The sequence below is a fragment of the Drosophila sechellia genome, chromosome 3R, assembly GCF_004382195.2.
Source record: "Drosophila sechellia strain sech25 chromosome 3R, ASM438219v1, whole genome shotgun sequence".
Taxonomy (NCBI): Eukaryota; Metazoa; Arthropoda; class Insecta; order Diptera; family Drosophilidae; genus Drosophila; species Drosophila sechellia.
The window spans coordinates 16,220,380-16,243,736 of record NC_045952.1 but is presented as its reverse complement, the minus strand read 5'-3'; the positions used below and the strand labels follow the sequence as shown (position 1 = coordinate 16,243,736).

The window sequence follows — 23,357 nt, the reverse complement described above, 5'->3', positions numbered from 1 at the left end:
GGGAGGGGGGTGGCTGGAAAGCAGGAAACAAGCAACAATGTAAATTATATGCCAGTTGGTTTTGCTATTTCAGGAGGGGGTGACGAAAAAGGGAGTACACACTGCGAGTGGCTGCTCCACAGCTTTCGCTATGTCCGGGAATGGGAGCTGATCCATGTTGGATCGAGAACATATATCCCTGGCCATGCATATGCTTAAGAGCCATCCAAAGTCCTTGGAACACAAAGCTCCGTGCATCGGAGTACTGCAGTGCATCCACATATGGCAAACTGAGCTGCAGTGCATCCACATATGGCAAACTGAGCTGCAAAGCACAATGTTGCATAAAACTGAAATTAATGATGGGCGCAACCATAAGTTATTTACATTTCATTTCAAAAACAATTTATATCTTTATATAAATTGTCTTTTTATCTATTTTATAATAATAACTCAGACACGGCATAAAATAAGCCTGAAATAAATTATATATTTTCTCTTACCTACATACTTATGAATTGAGGAGTAAAGTCCAAAAATGTTTTAAAAATAAACTGCAATCGTCTTATTGTAAATTCAAATTATTTAGTTTATAATAAAAATATTTTTTATTATTTAAAGATGAAAGATGATTTCACTTTCTATTAAAGTTTAATACTAAAAAGGATTTGGGGCTATTAAATGGCCATCTTTTTATGTATTATATTATTTGCACCACAGGAACGGAACACATTCTAATCTGGCCAACAGTAGTTCCACGTACAGCTTTTTCCGCCCAGCTGGGCCCACTTTCCACTTTCCACTCCCCACCTTTCCCCCGAGGACCACCCTCTTTCAATGAACTGTCCAAAGCAGAAGAGGAGCACAAAAAATGGCCAACCAGGAAGGGAAAGAGACGGATGGCGGGAGGGAGGGAAACTGGGACTTCTGTGGCAGCGAGTGCAAAAAGGCGCTCAAATGGGGTTGTCAGTATTTAACCCACAGGGGTTGGAGGTGCCGGCTGACTGCGCGAACTCCGCAGAAGTCCATGTAACCAGTGGATTGAGGATTAGGGTTGGGGCTGGGTTACCCCCAACATGGATGCGAGTGCGAGGAACACTAACAAGAGGTGGCGAGGAGCACAGGATTAGGTTCAAAGAAGAGGAGACATCAGGATGTTCGGGGGATCGGGAGATCATCGCCACAGAGACCCCACACACATAAGTCATATGGCCCGAGAAAGAGAGACGCTGCCAATTGAATTAGACCCTAAACGGGGCTGCCAGAGAGAGACATCTAGCGGTGTTAATAAAAAGCCAGCCAGCCAAATGCTTTTTGTTCCTTTTCAGCCGCCTTTATGGGGCAGAAAAAAAGGCAAACGAGCGAAATTCCGATACAGTTAATGATATGGCAGTGGAGCCGAGAGAGATGGAGCTCTTGGTCAGAGTGAGATTGCTATATGCTTGCAAAGGGGGCGTGGCCTGCGAAAGAGCAAGAAAAACTTGACGAAACTCTAGCGACTGAGTGAAACCGAATCCAATTGGAGGTGGCTCTCTCTCTCTCTCTTATTCGAGTGCAAATTCAAACTCGGGGTGGCGTATCGTTCATCATCCAATTGTACGTTTGCACTTCGCTCTGGCCTTCCCAACCCCCTTGATAAGCACCGACAGAGGGCGCCAGACTCCGTGGCCCGTTACGCCTTGCGCCCACCCACTCCCAATCACACATTTCTTTGTCAAGAGGGGTGAGGGGGCGGTGAAGTGCAAAGTGCGGTGGCCACAATTTGGCCCTTTGGACTGGCCTGCAACTCTTGGCTTTGCAGCCAGCGACACTTTTCCAATATTTTCCATTTCCCCAACCACCCGTTTTGGATGAAAAACGAAGTGGCAACAGTGTTGCGTGGCATCCAGCGATTGCCTTTAAGTTTTCACTCTCCAGAAGTTAGTTGCGTGCAAATGGGCGGTAGTTAAATGCTAATTCCAAATAAAAGCCAAGAAGTAACAGTCGCCAAATGGACATATCAGGTTGCGCGAGGTGTCCTCGTTAAGAATGAATTCAATTATCGTTATGATTTCATGTTTTGGCACTTCCCCAACCCCACGTTTCCACCAGACACGTAAACAAAGTCAGCAAAGTACAAGTCGAGGAGCCCAGGCACTGATCCAATTAGCCAAGGGAAATTATTATAATTATATTACGACAGTCAGTGGGCTTCACTTGGCCACGACGGCTGGTAAACTTTCATCTAGGGGCAGTCCCCGGGTATATTGAGCGTTAATAATACGATGCGTTTTCGTTGCGCGACATTGGGGTCAGTATCGAGTGCCACTGCTTTCCACATTATATGAATCGCGTTATCTGAAATCGATGCCAATTTTAAAAATATTCTATGCAACACGTGCTTCTTGATAGACTTTTTAATGGCAACTTTTCAATAGCTGAGTATATCACATTTAATCACATAAAATTCATATAATAACAAGTCTATTAGCCATTTATTGATTTCTGTAGGGCCATAAAGAGCCGCTATAAATATTGGCTTATTTATTTTTAAATAGCAAAGCGATAAAAACGAATAAAGTAACTGGATCTATAATAAGTTATATATATATAAATAAAATTTTATAATTTTAAAAGTGGCAACGGTTTTCCTTTTAGTATTTATACTATAGATTATGGATTATACTATATATACCTTTTCCATATTGTAATCTATTCGTATCCCATATCATCCTGCCCACCTATAATCGCACTATCTTCATGAGCAGCCAGCTTATCTCGATGTTCTTTGGTTGGCAACCAATAGAAAAGAAGCTTTAAAGCCAACATTTAACCGCGAACGGGCATTATGGCCGCCAAACTCTTCCTCCAGATAAGAAATCGGACTTTAAACGCCACTGAAATTGGTGGAATACAAAGTAGAACGCACTTTAAGGCGGTTGGCCAACCAGAGCAGAACCATTCGAGTAGCCAGCAAAAAGATAAACAGCGCCGAAAAACTTATTTCGGGGTGGAGACTCATTTTAAACAAATTGGCAAAAAGTTGAGACCCCCGAAACCGAAAAGTCCGGCGATAAAGAGCCTTAACGGTAAAAGTATCTAACAGATGCGCCCAACAGCGAGCTAATAAGAGCAAACGGGTTCTAGTTGGATTGGATGAGTGAGTGAGTGTGCTTCGTTGAGTGAGAGAGCAGCCACTCTGCTTCTGTTCAGCGGTGGTGGTGGTGGGCATACTGGGTGCACTGGTGGTGGTGGTTCAGTGGTGGTGGCAAACCAGCCAAACGCGTCGAAGGTCTTGCCCCACCAACGCGAGCGAGCGAGAGCGTCGATTTCACTCAACTAGACGGCAGTGCCAGCTGAACGGGAGTGAGCAGACCAGCACCACTGCCCGTTTGAGTTGAGTATGGGGAGCGGAGAGAGATTTGTGTGATGTGTCGTTAGGTCGAAACGGTCGAGTCGAGTCGGGTCGGGTCGTGTACCTTTTGCCACGAATGTTGTGCCAGTCAGGCTCTAAAAGGCCTTACGAGAACAGCTGAGATTTCGCTGCTCCGCATGACGCAAAGATACCGAAATTGAAAAATTTCCAAGTCTTTAAGATATTATATCTCGTGTGTGCGCCGAGCGGGAAATTAATAAGCAACATCAAAAAAAATTCAAAAATTCAAAAATAAACCAAGTGTTTTATTAGTGAAGCCAGCTGAAATGTTAACAGCATATGCAGCTTAAAAGAAAATATTAAATTTATTTTAACATAAAGAAAAGGAATTATAACGCGGCTGACAAATAAGAATAAAAGGATACAAGTTAAAAGCTAGAGCCGAGGACTCTATCGAAACCAAAGTGTGAACCGTACCAAGTGCGTACAAAGTGTATTCCAGCAATTATCCCACGTGTTCCGACCCGGCCGCCAAAATTATTACGCACAATTCGCTGAGCGTGTACGGCGGCGGCGTCATGTGCGCCTCCCCGTCCACGGCTCCCGGCTTCTTCAATCCGCGCCCGCAATCCGGCGCGGAGCTGTCGGCCTTCGACATCGGCCTGTCCCGCTCGATGGGGCTGGGCGTCCCGCCGCACAGCGCCTGGCACGAGCCGCCGGCCTCCCTCGGCGGTCACCTGCACGCCGCCTCCGCCGGACCGGGCACCACCACCGGCAGCGTGGCGACGGGCGGCGGCGGTACCACTCCGAGCAGCGTGGCCAGCCAGCAGTCGGCGGTGATCAAACAGGACCTCTCCTGCCCCAGCCTCAATCAGGCGGGATCCGGCCATCATCCCGGCATCAAGGAGGATCTGTCCAGCAGCCTGCCCAGCGCCAATGGCGGATCCGCCGGTGGCCATCACTCCGGTTCCGGATCGGGTTCCGGTTCGGGCGTCAATCCCGGACACGGCTCCGACATGCTGCCCCTGATCAAGGGCCATGGCCAGGACATGCTCACCAGCATCAAGGGACAGCCCACGGGCTGCGGCAGCACCACGCCCAGCTCCCAGGCGAATAGCTCCCACTCGCAGAGCAGCAACAGTGGATCCCAGATCGACAGCAAGCAGAACATCGAGTGCGTCGTCTGCGGGGACAAGAGTTCCGGCAAGCACTACGGACAATTTACCTGCGAAGGTGAGTACACTGCGAGAAATTATATTCAAATAGGGGGGAAATAGTAACAGTGAATGTGTGAGCTAGGGATGTTACCACTCCACCAGTACGTTAGTTGTGTTTATGCCAGACATGTCAATGTATCTATTTGAGGACCACCGCATCTTGGCAATTTTTATTGCTGAGTAGCGATCTCACCTCCAAAGTGCAATTGGGGGTCAATTGATTTCGAACTCGGGTTCGAACTGGGGATGACCAAACATAAATGGCCAACGTAATAGAAAGCGAGCACAAAAGCGTGCCTGCCAGCCGCTGATTTTTGACAGTTTCGGTGAGTTATGGCAGTTTGATGAGTTGGCAATAAACCCTCGGCCAGGTGTGGGTGTGTGGCGGAATGGCAGAGCAGTGGGAATTCTTCCCAGGGCCATGCAAAAGTTGGCGGGATGCAGCTGGAATGTATATCTGTGGGCCAGGTCAGTCAATAAACCTACTCAGAGCCCGAAAGCTAATTAGCTGATCGGAGGGGCCCCAAATCATGTAAAGATATTTTTACGAGCAAAAAATACATTTATGATCGAAACAATAGTTTGGTTTGACCCCAGCGAGATTTATGTTTGCGCATAAGCTTACTGTCTTTTGCTGATATATTATTGTGTCTAATTAAATTTTACAACTGCAATTGCCCCTAAAGTGGTGATAGAGTATCCAAAAAAAATCCCTGTTCTGACAGTTGATTTTCCAGATACTCAGATACTTTTGCATTTCTGGTCAGCGTTCCGTTACACTAGAGTTCCCAGCACGGGAGCTGCTCTTGAATATAGCCATATATATATATATATATATTGCGATCCGGGCACGCACTGCCTCTCAGCCTTATCGTCAGATAAAAATTATTATCTAAATAAAATACGGTCCGTGCTTTGTCCTAAGCCAAACAATTGTTGTGCAAACATGCAAATTGTGCGGCGGCCGCTAAATGAAGCGCCCACCTTCTTATTGTCTCTCTCACTGGGTTTCTGGATAAGGGGAGCCTCACCTGGAGTTCCGGACAAGAGGGGCGGCAGATGGGCGATGGAAGGCGGGAGGCGGGCCAGATGGGTAACTGCATTCAGAGATAGAGGGAGATCTGGCATACGCTCTGGCATTTAGTGCAGCTTGAAGTTGAACTTGTCATGCTCGTATCTCTTCAAATGTTCTGGCACTGGAGCACACAGGCAAAGCCACGGCCACAGCCACAGCTAAGAGCCACGGAGTGACTATGACTAGGCCGAGGCACAGTGGGCCATTGGTATGATGATCGCAGAGATTCCCAGATACTTGGCACTCCGCTGGCTCCCACTGTTCGTTCGCGGGCGCTGCTATTATTATTAATCACCGAGCATTTTGTACGCATGCGCAACCCACAAGAGCAACAATCAGAAGATATGCGGCTCTGTGACCGCCTCGTTGCATTCTGAAGGTGTTTCCCCGGATCCCTTCATGTGGCATAGTATGTAGTTGCCCGTTGGCCTGATGATGTTGCCACGATAGCAATCTATTTTGTTCTATGCAATCGCACAGACTGCGCAGAGCTGTAGCCTTAGCTTCACTCAAATGCTGGCGAAATAAAACGTAGGAAAAATCATAATAAAGCGCATAGAGCCCCATATCATTGCCGGCGTTTTCAGGGTTTTTTTTTTATGTTTTGCTACTCCGGTGCCTGGTCGCGTCCTTTCAGCTGATTCACTTCGAGGTGCAGATACTTTTCATGGCTCTTAGAAAAGAAAGATACTCCACTCCACACCACTACGTTGCGCGGCAACTCGTTTCGGCTGTCTGAGCTCTAAACTCGTGTGTGTGTGTGCTCACTTGTCCGTCTGTCTGGAGGTCCCTTCTGTCCGTATGTCTATCCGTATGTCCAGTTTCCAGGTTTCAGGGCACACAGCTAGCTATGGGCATGGGTATGGGTATGTGAATTTATGCCAAGACACCCCGCCAGTCGCGGTACTCGTAGCTGCAAGATTAATTGTAGCTTATGCGTGTTGTCCGCTTCTCATTCCGCTCCCTCCTCCCCTTCCTCCTGTTCACCATCCTGCTGAACAGAAGATCCTCCTGCCCATGTCCTCCCATTGTGGTGGCAACTTGTTTGATTTCGCGCCCAGCTGTTGGTGAAATTGGGAGGACGAGCGGCCAAAAGTCTTGCGCTCATCATCGGCAGGCTGAAGCGAATGGCAGCCGTAACCTTTAGCCAACTGGAAAAGTCACGGTTTAGTGGCGGCTGAAAAATGTGCGCTGATAAAAGTGCCTCGATAATATTAATGATGAGTGCATGGCTCTAATGTGGCAAGACCCCTTTACGTTCTGCCCCCGCCCCTGTATCCCCTATTAATTTGGCTATTTGTCATGGCTATTAGTGTGGCCGAAAAGCTCAGATTTCCCGTATCTCTCGGCTAGTTGCACAGCCATCAATTAGCGCTGTAGCACAAACAACAGCAAGCTTGCGCAAAATATTACTGCCACCATTTCTAGGAACCCAATTGAATTTCCAATTTCGACAAGAAAACTATCTCAGCACCCATGTCAAAATGGGAATTAGCATAACTTAGTGGCGCACCGCGCACATGACAATGACAAATAAATTTTGCGAAAAGCTGCCAGCACCACTAAGTACCAAGTACCTGGCATGCAATTAATTAAAACAAACATCGGTAAGCAGAGCAGGACCACAAGAGAGGGGGGTCGGGGGTGATCATAAAGACCTGTAAAAAATTGCCATCCCAACTAATTGTTAAGCGCCAGCCGAGCCCATTAGCTGCCACAAATAATGTGTGTGAAGTGCAGCCGCCAGCCACAGATTGTCAACTTGGGGCAGCATAAATAATCCCGACATTTTCCAGCTTGTTCCATTTGCTCCCGGCTACATGTATGTACTATGTACGAGTACGTACATTTTCCGCGAACGAGCTTACATCAAACTTATTTAAATAGATTCCCACGTTCAGCAATTAAGGCTCAGAACCCAAAAAAAAGATCCCACAAGCTCAGGCTCCCAATCCCAGGTCTTTGAAAAAAGATGAGGAGAAATGTCCGAATTTCTTGATGTCGCACAATACTTGGTCAGTATCCGAAGATTTGGCGGGGAGAATCTTGTTTCCTCTGCCATCTTCCTTTGTGCAGAATTTTATTCAGCATGTGTGGCTTTTTAATTAACTTCATTATGATGTGGGCAAATAACTTGAGTGAAAAGAAATACAGTAGGGGGAAATTAAATAGACTTTGTTATGGTGTTTCTTGATAAATATATTCACTGGTTGTGGGTTAAAAAACCATAACATCTAGCTTTAATTCGCATTTATTTTCTGCGAAGAAAGCTATTTATTTTTGGTTGATTAATAAAAGATACATTTCTGCTTTTCACTTTGCACCTCTTGAAAATCTGTTAAATGGCGCTCTTTTGAAATTCGCTTTTCGCTGTGGAAATTCATTCCACTTTGAGCATTTAACAAAAGCCAAACATAAATCAATTTGCTGTCTGTGATACGACCTGCCCCCCACCAGAGCAAAGTAAAAGCAACAAAGTAAATACGAATGCAGAAATTAACAACGCCCACCGAACATTGCAATTTATGACGCTGCAATTTCGGGCATATTTTTCGTATTTTTTATATATATTTTTTTTGGTTTTTGTGGCGAGTGGGCGTGGTCAAAACGCCCGCAGCAGCAAATTTCTTATTTATTAATTAGCAGGAGGCAAAGATAAATTCAAGGCTTGTATTAAAATTTGCATTTAGCGGCAAGAGAACGGCTTTACCAAGCGGGCCGAGTCAATTTCATGCCCATAACATATATCAAATAAATCGCCTTTTGATAAACATTTATAACTTCCGTGCGATTTGCAGTCTGCTCTCTGATGATTTACAACTCGGTAGCTCTTTCTTTGCTCCCCAACTCATGTGAATATGGGATAACTTATGGCCTCGATATTTATTTTGACAAATTTTTATGTTTGCACTGGCAAATATTCGCGGGCATTTATCGGGTTAACGACGCTGTCACAATAATCCCGTACTTGTACGAGTATATATAGGCGAAATCGTTGCCCAAGCGTTGTGTCAACATTAATGAGCCCCCAGAGCTGAACCCTTCATTAGGGGCAGCCAAAGGAAAATCACCAAAAAACAAAAGTTAATTGTACAGATATTGCCGAGACAGAAGAGACAGAAGGCAGTGAGACAAACAAACAAACCCAATAGGGCTGGGGATCAAAAACTGCAACTGCAGCCAGGCAGGCAGACATTGTAATCATTAAAAGCTGGCTTGTACAACAAATCGTTGTACTTAGAAGAAATGTTTGAGCCAATAAAGCAGACTAGCCCCGTCTCGCAGACCAGTCTCCCCCAATTCCACTTCCAATTCCAATTCCGATTCCATTTTCAATTCCGAATCTCCGAATGCGATTCCGAAACTCAAGACTCAAGTCTCTTAAAATGAGGCGCAAAAAATTCATCCTGACACGATGCGATTTCGAAAAAGGCCCCCGAAATGAAAGAGGGTCTCTGGGGTAAGGAAATCGTGAACTACCGACTTGATCCGCTTTATAATGTAACGGTTTAATTAATTATGTTAAGCCCCAGCTACTCCAAGCGTTCGAGCTCTGGGCCAAAAACTTTTCGGCTGCTTACTGCCTGCTGCATTTTCCTCTGTTGCCACTTCATGCGCAATTTTCGTTTTCAACCAAGTTCGGCTAATCGATCAGGCCCAGCACGTTTTGTGTGCATCTTTCAGAGGGCCAAAACAACAAGTTGCAACTTGGCCAGAACGGCTGCGATCTAGCCGGTAGAGTCTTTACCTTTGGCCATAACCCCGCTTATCGCCATGTGTCGCTGGCTGGCTGGTTGGCTGACTGGCTGACTGGCCAGGCCCAAAAGGCCCAGTACTTGGCTACATGACCAGGGCATTTGCACGGCTTTCTGGCTTTGCGGCTAAAAGAGAACGCGACTTGCCGCATAACTTCGCATAGCATCAGTTAAATCAAAGCCAAATCGCTTATCTAAGGCGGCATTTTCTTTGCATTTTCCCCTCGGGCAACGTGACATATAGAAGATTCAAATGAAAAGCCAGCTAAGACTGCTCCAAATCCAGCGAAACAATTGCATAGGTTGGTTCTGAGCTCATGCGGATACTCGTAGATACGAAACTTCCCAGATTGGCATTTGATTTACAGTTGACCCATATTGAGCCATAAAAAGTCTGAGCCCTGTGGGATATCAGAATTCACCTGTTCCGTTCCAGGTTCTTATTTTCCGTATCTTTTCTTATTTTTTGCTAGAGACCCCGTTCATAATCAGTGCATTTTGTAGATACCCCAAGTGCATGAGCCGAGTTATGAGTTACTACCAGTTTCGTGTCTGTCGGCGGGGGCTGTAATTATGTTTCGGTTGTACTCCAGATATTTTGTCTGGACTTGTGCACCATTCTTGGCGCTGCCGTTTGTGCTAATTACTTGGACTAGCTGCTGGCTGCTCCGTGTTGCAAGCTTAACATTTAATTATTGCACCTTAATGATGGCCCTCTCCCCGACCACCCTCTGTGTGTGTGTGTGTGCATTGGTAATTAGAAAATGAGCCAAAGTCAAGGCGACTTTGACTTTGCATCGCTCCATTTTCCGATCCCCTCGGCTCCCATACCCCCGATCACCGTTCCGCTACCTCTGGGCCAAGCGATCATTGACCGCGGCTGGGGAAAATGGTGAAAAGTGGAGTCCGCAATTGATTGGGCCATCTGCCACCAGAGTGCATGTGCCAAAAGATACAGATACACTCTCGGTCTAGAGCCAACTAATTTAACGCTTTAAATTGCCCAGCCAAGCGGCAAGGGGATCTCGTGCGGTGCAGATACACAGATGATGCAGCCAGCTCACTTTCAGGAAGTTCAATTAATAAAACGCTTAGCTTAGCTTAGCTAAGTTCTCGGAACCTCTTCTAACTGTATTGAACGCTTTATGGCGCGTAGCACACGCGAACTATGTACTTCCCTTAGCCACCCGCTTGCAATTAGGTGAAGCGGTAATTGAAACTACCGCAAATGCGAAGATGGCCAACTCAAGACTTCGACTCTTTTGGCTAAGCGAAAAAGCCAAGCGCTTAAGCCCGAAGCCTTAAAAGAGAGAGAAGGAGAAGGATTCTAGGGCTTCGCCCCGGACTTCCCACACTATCGTATCTCAAGCGCTAGTGCGATCCACCCTTTTTCGGTTATTGATATAACACGATATCCACTCCATCCCCCGTCGCAGATTTTGTTTACGGTATCTGCGCGATGTACTCGTACTCGCATTCGTATCTTCATCAATAACGACGCGCATCTTTCGCATCGCAAAGTCCACTGGGGATCGTTTCCCCCCTCTGTTCATCCCGAAAAGTTAAGATACCCAGAGATACTCGGGATACTGGGATGGGATGCAGCTCTAGATAGAGTTGCGATAGGCGCATATGGGCAGTTTGCCTCTGTTGCAAGTTCTTTTATTTACCTCTGCCTTTGTGGCTTTCTGCCTTTCTGGCCAAGTCGTTCGTTCCCCCTTTCCCTTCTTGCGAACACTCGAAGCGCAGTCAGAGTCGGTGGGGGAAATTACGGGGAGTACGGGGTGGCCAAAAGGCAACGGTACGTTTTGGCAGAAATCGTGACTCGGTACAATATCGTTATTCGTAGATCATATGGTGTAAAAGCTGGCAGTGTGTAAGTGAGGGTATTTCTAGATGTGTTCGTAGTTGTCTCTCCGGTTGGTCTCTATGAAAGAGCCAAAAGTGATGAACACTGAATGCCCTTTGGTGGATGAACTATAACGAGTGCTCAGGATAAGAAGATCGCCGATTTAGGATCATCAAGACATCCTTAATCTGGCCAGTTAAGCTTTAACTATGAAAGTCTCTGTCTTAATTTAATCGATATCGATATCTTAATCTAGGTTTTTTGAAGTATCTTCCGCTAGTGCATTAAGCCATCGACTTTCAATCAATTTCAATTTGCGGACCACGTTTTGTTTCCATTTCGGTGGGAGGCTGAAGCCACACGATCGCATTGGCAAAAAGCATTGAAAGATCTTTTATAGCCTGCGATCGCATGCAATATAAGTCGGGGGGTGTAGGAGTGGGTAGGATAGGATCGGGTCTGCATAAACGCTCAGCGCTTACATATTTTGTTTGATGATGATTTTACAGCTTAAAACGAATTTTATGAGCATATGCCATTGTTTTGAGTTATTGTGAGAAATCTTTTTGCTCTGGGGAAAAGCGAAAAAAAAGACGGAAAACCAGGTCCACACAATGCCTCCTATTCAGACTCCCCAAACCAAATAGCTGGGCTCTATATGCAGAAAACGCTGATGCAGAGCCAGGTGATACACATGTTTAGATACGCGTCGGCGACATTAACTTGCCGTGTCGCTGACTTGTCCTACAACAACACCCAACTGGCCCAAAGCACTTAGCCAAGTTGAAGTTGCGGCCAAAACCGCGCGGCCCAACGAGCCATGGCTGATCTGGCCGCCGTCTAGCTTAACAGTAAATTCGTGGCATTCGAGCCGAAGCCGAACTTGAACTTGCTGCCAGTTTTATTCCCTCTTTTATTTTCGGGAGGGATGTTGTATCGCCGTGGCCAAGATACACTTTGTTAATTGAAAGCCATTAAAGGTAATTTTATGGGAGGCGTTAAGCCATGAAACGTGTAACATGACCATTGACATGGGCATCAGGAAGGCAACGTGGTTGGGAACTCACTTTGCCTCACACAAGTGGTAACAATTCTTGTTTTCTTGAGGAGCCTGTGGTGCCAAGGAATTTGTAGCGCTCGCAGGCATTCTAAGACTGGGTTGAAGTTGAATTAGCTTGGTTTCTTCCGTACCAGTATTATTAATATCGAATGTTTTCCCTTTCAGGTTGCAAATCTTTCTTCAAGCGCTCGGTGCGACGCAATCTGACATACTCGTGCCGCGGCAGCAGAAACTGTCCCATAGATCAGCATCATCGCAATCAATGTCAATATTGTCGGTTGAAGAAGTGCCTCAAAATGGGCATGAGACGCGAAGGTAAGCATCATCATCATGATCATCATGTACCATCATCATCTTCAGCAACTCAACTAGTTATAGAACAGAAAAACAAATGTGTTATTCAGAACAAAGAAATTCTGGCACTGTGCTTGCTGCCTGTGTGCTGTGGGTCAATTAAAAGTCAAACCCAGAGGCAAACAGTATAAATTAAATCAACGGCCGAAGAAACGGAAGTAGAGCATCTCCTCGATGACTAAATGTCACATGCTAGGAATTCGCCGAGAACAATTGGGTTCGGTTCGTTGCGGTGCGGATCAGTTGAGTTATTTGGGTGCCAGGAACTATGCCAGATCAGAGCGGATCAGGCCAAGTGTTGGCACCCAAATTCGCATACTATACTCGCTGTACATATCACTATGTACTCGTATATTCCGCCACGCAGTCCGCCGCCAATAGAAGTCGTATGAGAAAAGACAATTAGGCAGGCGATTGACCAGCTTATTGACCCCGAAGATCAAATGCAAACTTGTTCGATCGCTTGTTCATAATTACAATGAAGCCCAGTCGTGTTGGGTACACTGCGCGAAATGCGACACAATTGATCAGTTAATCAAATGCAGCCCTATGTGTAACTAATTTGTAAGCACGGCCAAGACAAATATTTGGCATACTTGGGTAAGACTCGTTTTCCTGCAGCGGCACAATGATTGACTGATTGACGGAATGACTGACTCGCTGGCTGACTAACTGACTGAGTGACTGACTGTCAATGGCCAGTTACACTTGTCAGCATTAACAATTAGCGTCTGTCAGGGAGTCGCAGATACAAAAGATAGAGACTGACTGCAGTTAGCGGACACTAAGCTGTTATTATTTGCACTAATATTGACAGGTTTTTCGCAAAATGCTAATAGATATAGCCATAGCTATAGCCAACGGCAACGGCTACAGATGTCTGAACAGTGTACACATCGATTTGGGTTAAGAACGAAAACGTTAATTTATGGCGACTACGGGCAATTAAAATGCAGCTACAGCAGCCTCCTCTCAATGCACTTGTAATTAAATGAATATAAACATTTATTTAGTCGACGTCGGATTGTGAAAAAGGCATTTGAAATTTACCTAAGCCAAGACTAGTTTTTGGCTAATTACATAGTCCGAAACCAGGTCCGCGATCTACCTGTTAAGCCCATTAAATCTAATATTTCCTCACCCAGTACTTGCCCCAGAACTCCTCGTAAAACGCAAAAGAGTTCAACACCTTTTGCCACATTCTGGATCTGGGTTGTTTTCAACGATTGCGTTTGTCCACTCAATGTTGAGTCACATTTCTTTAATGACAAGTTCTGCGTAAAACTAGTCCCTCGCTATCAAAGCTGAGAAATCGTGAGAAAATCTCAATTCTGCATAGGGGGTTTCCTTCGGTTTTACCCTCTTTATGAGAGGGCCATGGTACTTAGCTACGAAGCGGGACAAAGGTTGTGCCTGGAACGACCCTGGGTCAAGAAATTGTACGGGTTTGGCGCACAAAAAGCCTCACAAAACCTGAAAAAACAACATCAAATCGGTGTTCCGGGTCGCTCTAATTAAATTGCAGTGTCAATTGGTCAAGGGAAGTGGGATGGGGCGGAACTGGTAGCTGAAGTTTTCCTGCACAAAAACTAGTTTTTTTTTTTTTTTTAGGGGTAGCAAATTTATGTAAAGTTATTCGGGATTTATGATGAATTTTTAGAGGGATTTCCATCTATTTTGGGGTGAGAAGGGAACTCGCTGACTGGCCATTCCGAAGTTGTGAACTCTTGCTCGTGAACTTTGACCACTGGAATTCCAAATCCACCGGTTGCAAGCCAACACCACCTGCATTCGCCGGTTTTTTTGGGCTTGGTCGAACGCATTTCTGGGCAGACAATAGATGGAGTTAGTTGAAAAGAGTTGGCTGGTTAAGAAAGTGGGTCAGCAAAAGGTTTCTAACACCTCCACGGCCAGATGGAAACTCCACACCTTGGCAACCCGCCTAGCTGGGCTAACAGCCACACATCCTAGGCACACCTAGAGCTCCATCGCAATCTGGCCAACGCAATCGGAGCCTTGGGCCAGACCAATTCGAATCCGCACTAAAACAAAGCATTGCTAAAAATGCACAAAACATTTTGGATCGAAGCCCATGGTGGTGCAGCTGGAAGTGGAACTGGCACTGGCACTGGAACTGGATTCGCCGATCTCTACCTGGTCAGCTTCGTCTACGAAACGTAACGTCTTTCTGATTCCTACTTGGATTTAAGGGAAAAGCGAAAGCGTTTCTGGTCAGTCCGCACAATGGACATATCCTGAAATCCCTTTCTGTCCCGGGTCCGAAGGTGTTTGTTTATTGCCCTGCCGGAGCAATTAAGCCGGGGGTTGCACCACCCGAACCAGTTGACCACTGTCCATCCGGCGGAGGAGCAAGCGAGATAGGGACACTTATTTACACAATACATTTGCGTAATTGTGCGACTTGGAGTGAGGAGGGGTTGGCCATCCCAGAGGTCCTACTCTGTATAAGATGCACTTGGTGATCTATGACGGCAAAACCGGTTGAGTGTCCAGCGCCTTATTTATGCGCCTGGGAAAATATTGTCTGACCGCAAGAGCAGCGAAGAAGCTAAAAGCTGCTGGCCGCAAAACCCAAATGGAGAATCTGCCTAAGCCTGTGGTTTCGTCCGAGATCAGGCCCAGATTACAGCAGCCAAGAAAGCAGCGCAAAGGGTTTGCCTTGGAATGGGTTTTCGAGATAGTACTAACCCGACTTGCCCTCTTGCCTGATTGCTTAATGAATGAATCTTCCGCCAGCACGTGCTCAAGTTTTAAGTTCCCGCTCACATGTCACACACTCGAGAGCGTGTCCAAGTGGCCTCGGCTTAACTTTCAGCAGATATTGTGTATCCATATCCACAGCGCTCATGTCCATGTCCGAATCCACGTCAATGTCTGGCGAAATGTCGTTTCCGGCCAGAGTTCAAAAGGCCTTTCACTTTCCATTTAGCTGCTCAGTTGTTAAGCATTTACATTGTTAATTATAATGTTTATATATAGCCCCACTGTTTGCAAAAAGAAAAAAAAACACACACACAGACAAACCTGCCCATTAATTCCTTTCCTGCCTGTAGTCGTACTTGCCCAAAATCTGCCAAGACTCTCCCCACATCTGCTGTATCTGCAGATACCCGCAGTGTGTGTGTATCCGAAGGATGCGTTGAAAGTATTTAGTTGAAATTTGCATATCTAAGCAGTCGAGCCAACATAGAATAAGGGGTTGAAAGGCCTTCTGGGGTGGCAGCAAAGTATCTTATGACGATGTCTTCGCCTGCAACAAAGGGCGAGCAACAACAACGCAGTTCTATATGCAGATCGAGATACTCAGATATATCCAGATAGCGAGCATTGTGAGTTGTGGCAGCTTTGCCAACAGAGCTGAATGCCACGCATTGTGCCGAGTGTGATGTGGCGGTCAAAATAAGCCCAACAAAAGCAAGATTCCTTTTTTGCAGGGTGCCTGTACATCCTTCCAAAGATTATTTTCTTAAGCGAAAACCTTAACTTTAAGATTATGGTAGTTTCGGGAAAATACAAACAAGCATTTTTGTAGTTATTGATCACCTTTTCTTCAATCAATCTAATCCTGCTTTTCCCCTCTTTCTTTCCAGCTGTCCAACGTGGACGCGTACCACCCACTCAGCCCGGTCTGGCCGGCATGCATGGGCAGTACCAGATTGCCAACGGGGATCCCATGGGCATTGCCGGCTTTAACGGGCACTCGTACCTCAGTTCCTACATCTCGCTCCTGCTGCGGGCGGAACCGTATCCAACTTCGCGATATGGCCAGTGCATGCAACCCAACAACATCATGGGCATCGACAACATCTGCGAACTGGCCGCCCGACTGCTCTTTTCGGCGGTCGAGTGGGCCAAGAACATACCCTTCTTCCCGGAGCTGCAGGTGACCGACCAGGTGGCCCTGCTCCGGCTCGTCTGGTCAGAGCTCTTCGTCCTGAACGCCAGCCAGTGCTCCATGCCGCTCCATGTGGCGCCACTGTTGGCCGCCGCCGGACTTCATGCCTCCCCGATGGCCGCCGATCGCGTGGTGGCCTTCATGGACCACATCCGCATCTTCCAGGAGCAGGTGGAGAAGCTGAAGGCGCTGCATGTCGACTCCGCTGAGTACTCCTGCCTCAAGGCGATCGTGCTCTTCACCACCGGTAAGTTGCTGGACATTCTGTACAAGGATGTGCCGGCACTGCTCACCAAGGTTTCAGAACTGCTTGGCAAGGGTTCCACCGCATCCAATGACGATGTCCTGGCTGTGGTGCGTGACCACGTAGACGAACTGAATCGTCAGGAGCAAGAGTCCCATGCTCAGCAGCAGGCGCCGCTTCACCTGGCAGCCTTTATGAATTGCGTGGCGGGCGTTGAGGCTGCAGTGCAGCAGGCGGAACAGGCTCAGGTACCCACCTCCTCTGCCTCCACTTCCGCCTCTGCTCCCCTTGTTCCCTCCGCCGGCAGTGCGTTCAGCAGCTGCCAGGCGAAGTCTGCCGGCTCCGAGATGGACCTGCTGGCCAGTTTGTATGCCCAGGCCCAAGCCACGCCCCCTAGCAGCGGCGGAGGCGATGTCTCCGGTCACAACAACAGCAGCGGGCTGGGCGCCTCGCTTCCTACTCAATCGCAAAGCGGTTCGTCCTCCCGCAACCTAACCGCCTCGCCGCTGAGTACTTCGCTGGCAACCGCTCCCGCTCCTGCCTCAGCTCCGGCTCCCGCTCCCGTGCCCACGTCCTCCGTGCCCCAACTCCCTGTGCCCGCTCCCGTCCCAGTGACCTCCTCCACCTCCTCCTCCTCGCTGGGTGGTGGAGCCTATCAGACGCCCTCGGCTGCGGCGGCGGCGGCGGCCATGTTCCACTATCAGACGCCACCGCGCGCCGCCTTCGGTTCGGCCTTCGATATGTTCCACCACAGCACGCCCTTCGGAGTGGGGGTGGGCCACGCCCACGCCCTTGCCCACTCGAGCGGCAGCGGCAGCGCGTCCTTCGGCAGTCCCAGTTACAGGTATTCGCCCTATAGCCTGGCCGGTAGTAGATGGCAGTTGTAGGATCTCACAGAAATCGCAGCCCCTGTATTGTAAATGTACTTGTATCTATATCGTTAGCGTTAGGAAGACCTAAACCCTCTGTAAATGTACTTACATTAGTGCCTATGGCTAGTTTCTATCTATTTATTGCCTTAAACTAAGCATAATTTATTCTAGTGGTAATTACATAGATTCAATTAGTGAACTTTTGCCAAAAAATTATGTGAAACAAAGACTCTAAGATGAGGGAGGAGAAAAAAGAATCTTAAGAATATATATAAAGCTGTTGCTGTTAAACAAAAATCTAATCCTGGCTTGTGTTTTTACTCGTTATTGCTTACTAATGCTTTACACCGCTTGTTGACTAATTTTTAGTTTATTTATTTCTATATTAATTATTACAATTGGCTTACTAACAAATACCATACTAACACGAACTAACTTATGAACTGATAAATGCTTCATCTTTGAAGATACAAATCTTTCCAAGTGAGATCCTACTAGCAGTTGTTAAAAACACACTATAGCTTTGTTGATTAAATTGTATCTATCGTTGATCACGAGAAATAAGTATAAACAAATTATTCCATTATTTAGATGATGTAAATTTGGATTCGTATAATCTGAATGCTTTGAAAAATATTTATACTTTTGCTATGCAATGATCAATTTGTTTAAACTTTGTAACGAATTTAACAACTTCATCATTGCTTTTCAGTACCATAATGTAAAATCTGTAAACTATGATAGATTGGTTTTTATTTCTTAAACTTAAAAGAAATTTAATCCACTATATCGTATCTCGGTATTTTTCGCTTATAGTTTGAAAAGAATATCTTGTACTTTGGAAACTATTTTACCAAAAAGTTTGAACTGTGATAATATAGTTTCACATTATTTAACTTATTTAAATGAAAGTTTAAATCAAATTCAATCAAGATCCTTAGATTCTTAAAATGATGAACCAGTTCTGATTAAGTTTTTAAGGTGCATTTCTAACCCAAGGTATTGGAAACTCTATTTCAGCTCGTTGGAAAACTTTTAATTTTGTTGAATTCATTTGTTCATAATTTCAGCAAATTTATCAGTTTTCCGTTTCATAAACCATCCATTTATTTAACACTAATCTTCTCACATTTTTATTTCATTTTTTAACAAAGCTATTCACACAAAAACAAACAAAATTTAATCTCATCCGCACGTGGCAACAAAACTCTGGACTTTGGGATTATACACACACTGAAACACATGCACATCTAAAACACGCACACGTATTCAAATAAATCACACCAGCTTATATGCGAATAATTTAAATATTTTTAAAGCCTTAAACCTTATACATACTTATTTTTAGACAATTAGGTTCCACGCGAAATAAATCACTGAAGTTTTCGTATGCAAATAGAGTGAACTGAGCTTTTCTTTGACTTTAGCCTAAGCTAAGTTTGCAATTAAGCGTAAGTTAGCAATTTTAAGATCAGCTTAGTTATGGGTAGGGAAAAACTGAGATTTTGATTTAGTACCCCCATGGCCAGTTAAAACTGAGATTATGATTTAGTAACCCCCCCTTATTCCGTGTCGTGTCAAGCAGCTGTCCAAATTCACGTCGCAATTGTTTTTCCGCTGATCTGAACTCAACTGGGCTTGAAGATATCCCAAATCCCCTCCTGCTCTTTGTGGCGACGTTTATTGACGTCGAGATACCACATTATGAACATTAATACAACACTCGTTTATGTCGCTTACTTACAAGCCCAAGTCAATGGACCAATGGACCAAGTCCAGGCCTTGGCCAAACTTGCAATGAAAATAATTTTACCATTTCCAAAACGCTGTGTGTGTCGCTTGGCCTCACTACACTGAACGAAATAGTTTGATTTGATTAGGATTATATAAAACTTTGACTTATGTCCAAAGGCATATTGTTAATGTGATTGTTGTTGATGAAGCTATTAACGGTTTCAGATCTTAAATACACCTTTTTTAATGTTTCTTTTCAAACTTTATGCATTGAAGCTATAAGCTTTTTCTCAGTGCACGGCGCGATCAGCTTAGCCCCACTCTCGAGGGGGCGTGTGTGGCGTGGAGTTCGTGGTCTCGCTGGCTGAGACCCTGGACCGACTGGCAAGCTGCAATTGCATTTGAATTGGCTGCATGAGTCCATAAACTGCAGCCGATCAATCGCTGCGCAGCCCATACCCATACCCATGCCCATGCCCATACCCATGGTCTCCAGCTCGAAGATTGTGGGAGACGAGACACGATCGCGGTAGTAAAATACCGGGTATAGACTTACTAGACCTTCTGCAGCGCATTGACGACATGTCTGCTCCTCTGGCTGCTTCGTTGGCTGGCAAAGTTACCTGGCTGGGACCACCTCACCACCTTGCCGCCTGGCCATGGTGCATCTTCCTCCATCTCCAGCTCTAGCTGGAGCTGCACCCCGCTACAGTCCCAGCCCCTCTGATTGCTGTCGTTTGTTGCAGTTGTTAAGAGTTGTAGCTTTCATGTCTTGGCCACACTTTTTGACCAACATTCTGTGTGTGTTTTTCGCCTGGCCTGTAGCAGCAGTCTCGGCTCGAAGCAGCACCGCTCAAATCGTTTTGTGGCGCTCATTGATCGCCTGCGCTACTTTTCCCCTGAAAATTGCCAGCGACGTGCCCCGAAGCCTGAGACTCTGGCAATTAACAGTAACTTTTGGGCCGGGGCAGACTTGAGTTGATTAGAATCATTAAGGGCGCGTTTCGATATTAGGTTTGGGTTTTCCCTTTTGCCAACCTTTCGGAGGAGTCACTGTTTGCTCAAGATTGAGATGCAGTCGATAGAGCGGAACTCCTTTTCCACAGTTGACCCCACACGACCCGATCCTTATTAAAACTAAATAAAGTTATAACTGTTTCTGACGGTCGCGGCACGACCTGCTGCTCAGCCAGAACTGGAGTCATAAAGAACACAAATCTAATAAAATATAATGCAGCAATTCATAATTTTGTTAAACAGTTTAGCCCCCCCCAACTCCTGTTGCTCCTTTTTCGATATGTCTGCTGTTGGTTGGTTGGGCAACCAACTACTTTACGGTCATTATGCATTTAAAACACGCGGTCACGATCTCTCCCTCGCTGAGTTAGTAACTGCGACGACCCAAAACCGACCGAATACTGAAAACTGAATACTGAATACTGAAAGCCGAAAACTGAAAACTGAAAAGCAAGCACACAAATACAAATCGAAGCCAAGCTCGTCGCAGGGTACATAACTACAAGCCAAAAACAGTTAACAAACGCCAGAGTCAAAGCCAAAAAATCAAAGCCCAGAGACGAAGGCTAACCCCTCGAGAAAGCTCCGATCTGGGCTGGTGCTTCCCCAGAGTGGAGCCCGACCTGGATGTGGAATGTCTTTCACTTTGAGCATGCAACTCCCACTCCTCCGCAACCCGAGTCCTCGTCATCTGCGATGCATTTCAATGAAACTAAAAATGTTCAATGCCTGGCCTATCACAATTTCCACCTCCTCCGCCGTCTGTGCTTATGAGTCCCCCCATTTGGATCCTTCGGATCTCGTCCAAGCTAATGGAAAGTCAATTGACAATTATGGCCATGGCCAATGAAGTGATTCGTTGAGCTCGACGGACTGACCATGTCTAATTTGTATAGTCAGAGCTTCACGATTATTACCATTACCTCTAGTTACCTCGTTGTTTTGGCCGTTGTTTATGAAACCGAATGGTTAATAATGTCTAATTGAATTCCTGTTGCCGCTGGCGACAAATCATTTAGCTTGATTTACGCGCTTTGTGTGGGGGCAAAGCACGGCAAATTTATATCATAACTGCCATCGAATATTTTACTTTATCTGCCAGCCAAAGCCAATCATCGAACAGATCTTGCCTGTGGTTTTGGCTTTCAGCTGACACTCGTCTTTTATGGCCAGCTCAGATTCGGAGCTGCGTGCGGCCAATACGGCCCAGAGTGCCATTAACGACATGCAGTTTAAGACCAAGACAACTGGCCATGCAATCCCAGGCGAGAGAGTTCGGCAATCGGATATATGAGCTCACATCACGATGATATCGGTGGGCAAATGGCAAATGGCCCAATCATTAGCTCGGCCTGCTCGACTGCAAAATGATATATCAGCTGCAGGTCTCAGTTTTTCGCTTGCGTAATAGAGTCCTCGTGTGTGCAGTGACTAATTAAGCAAACAAAATTTCATATGCAATTTCGAAACGCCATTCTTAACAGCAACGTCGACCATTTGAAATGCTTTGAAGCTATGCAAATTTACAAGTGCTGATGTCTAATTTGAATTTCAAACAACAACAAAAAAAGTATATGTGTGTATTTGAGTATAAAAAATAGAAGAACCGCTCGTTGCCGTTTCTGTTGATGCTTTAACAGCGGCAATTGATAAGCAAACTTTTGGTGCCTGGCAATTAACACTCGACGGCACACGCTGCGTATGCGCAATCTAGCATCGCTGTAATTAAATGCCACGGCTAGCCGCCGACAAGATGGAAAATCCATCGGTATCGTATCGTTTTCGCGGGGACAGGGCGTTGTCTTGCGGCTTAATTTTCCCGAATTTAATTAACCCAAGTGTTGTACTCGCTTGTTGTTCACTTCTCAGTACACCGACCGACTTCAATTGAACATAAATCAAATAGACATGACGTAATCTAGCCGTTTCGTCATCGATCCACTGCCGTTGTGTCTTGTTGCCTTGTCTTGTGCTATTCAGTGTGCTCAGCCTCAGCGCAATTGAACTGAGCCGTTGTGGGCGTGGCAGCGGCTCATGTTCGGTTATTGGTTTGACGTGACAGGCAGACTCGAGAGTTGGAAACTCTCTGCCGGCGATAGGTGAACTGCCCACTTGAGTATCGACCATGTATTTGCATTCATAACTGTGAATCCGCGAACTGATCAGTTTCTTTTCTTTATGCCTATCTTTAAGATGCCTGCGGCCTGTCCGATGTGACGCACATTGAATCCCTGCAAGAGAAGTCGCAGTGCGCCCTCGAGGAATACTGCCGGACGCAGTATCCCAACCAGCCCACGAGATTCGGCAAGCTGCTCCTCAGACTGCCATCGCTGCGAACGGTCTCCTCACAAGTAAGTTTATTATCTAGCTAATTATTACACAATAAATCGTCAAAAAACATTAAGTATTAGGTACTTGTATTATCAAGGAAAGGGAAAATACAAATTGTAAAGCCGTAACAGCAAGGTTTCATAACAAACCTTTTTATGAAATATTTTTAAAAAACTTTGAAGTGAAATTATCATTTTGAATTCAAACGCATTAAGCTACAAGTCTAGCTCGTTCGATTAAGGGTTTAGTTATTGATTATTAAATATATTTCCTAATTAAAATCTTTGCTTTTTCTTTACGTTCTTTTTCTTCGGCTAGGTCATTGAGCAATTGTTTTTTGTGCGCCTAGTCGGCAAAACGCCAATTGAAACGCTGATACGCGACATGCTGCTGAGCGGCAACAGTTTCTCCTGGCCCTATCTGCCTTCGATGTGACACACGATGTGGCGCCAATTGACAACAACTTGATCATCGGCCGCAGCTGTGGCGGCTGCAACGCTCAACATCAATTCCGGCGGAGGCGGCATCGGCATCGGCGGCGGAGGCAGTGGCAGTGGCGGTAGTGGAGGCGGTAGCGGTGTCGCTGGATGTGGCAGCCA

The 23,357-nt window shown here is 46.0% G+C and overlaps 1 protein-coding gene across 2 annotated transcripts; it reads left to right on the top strand.

Annotated features, from left to right (window-relative positions):
* Positions 1-3,448: 3,448 nt before the first annotated feature.
* Positions 3,449-23,211, top strand: LOC6606704 (steroid receptor seven-up, isoforms B/C). Of its 2 annotated transcripts, XM_032721327.1 has the most exons (5): positions 3,459-4,567; positions 12,456-12,605; positions 16,256-16,807; positions 22,621-22,778; positions 23,077-23,211. In XM_032721327.1, the coding sequence occupies exons 1-5, from the start codon at positions 3,913-3,915 to the stop codon at positions 23,191-23,193; spliced, it is 1,632 nt and encodes a 543-aa protein (XP_032577218.1). In that variant the 5' UTR covers positions 3,459-3,912; the 3' UTR covers positions 23,194-23,211. The 2 variants fall into 2 exon arrangements, with proteins under 2 accessions (XP_032577217.1, XP_032577218.1); XM_032721326.1 differs by lacking the exons at positions 22,621-22,778; positions 23,077-23,211 and having other exon boundaries at positions 3,449-4,567; positions 16,256-17,978.
* The last annotated feature ends 146 nt before the right edge of the window (positions 23,212-23,357 follow it).

What these genes read in the sequence shown, in the direction of transcription:
- LOC6606704 (XM_032721326.1), top strand. Translation starts at nt 3,913, where the DNA reads ATGTGCGCCTCCCCGTCCACGGCTCCCGGCTTCTTCAATCCGCGCCCG. An exon ending in CGGACAATTTACCTGCGAAG is followed by an intron (nt 4,568 to 12,455) that starts GTGAGTACACTG and finishes TTTCCCTTTCAG; the next exon opens with GTTGCAAATCTTTCTTCAAG. An exon ending in AATGGGCATGAGACGCGAAG is followed by an intron (nt 12,606 to 16,255) that starts GTAAGCATCATC and finishes CTTTCTTTCCAG; the next exon opens with CTGTCCAACGTGGACGCGTA.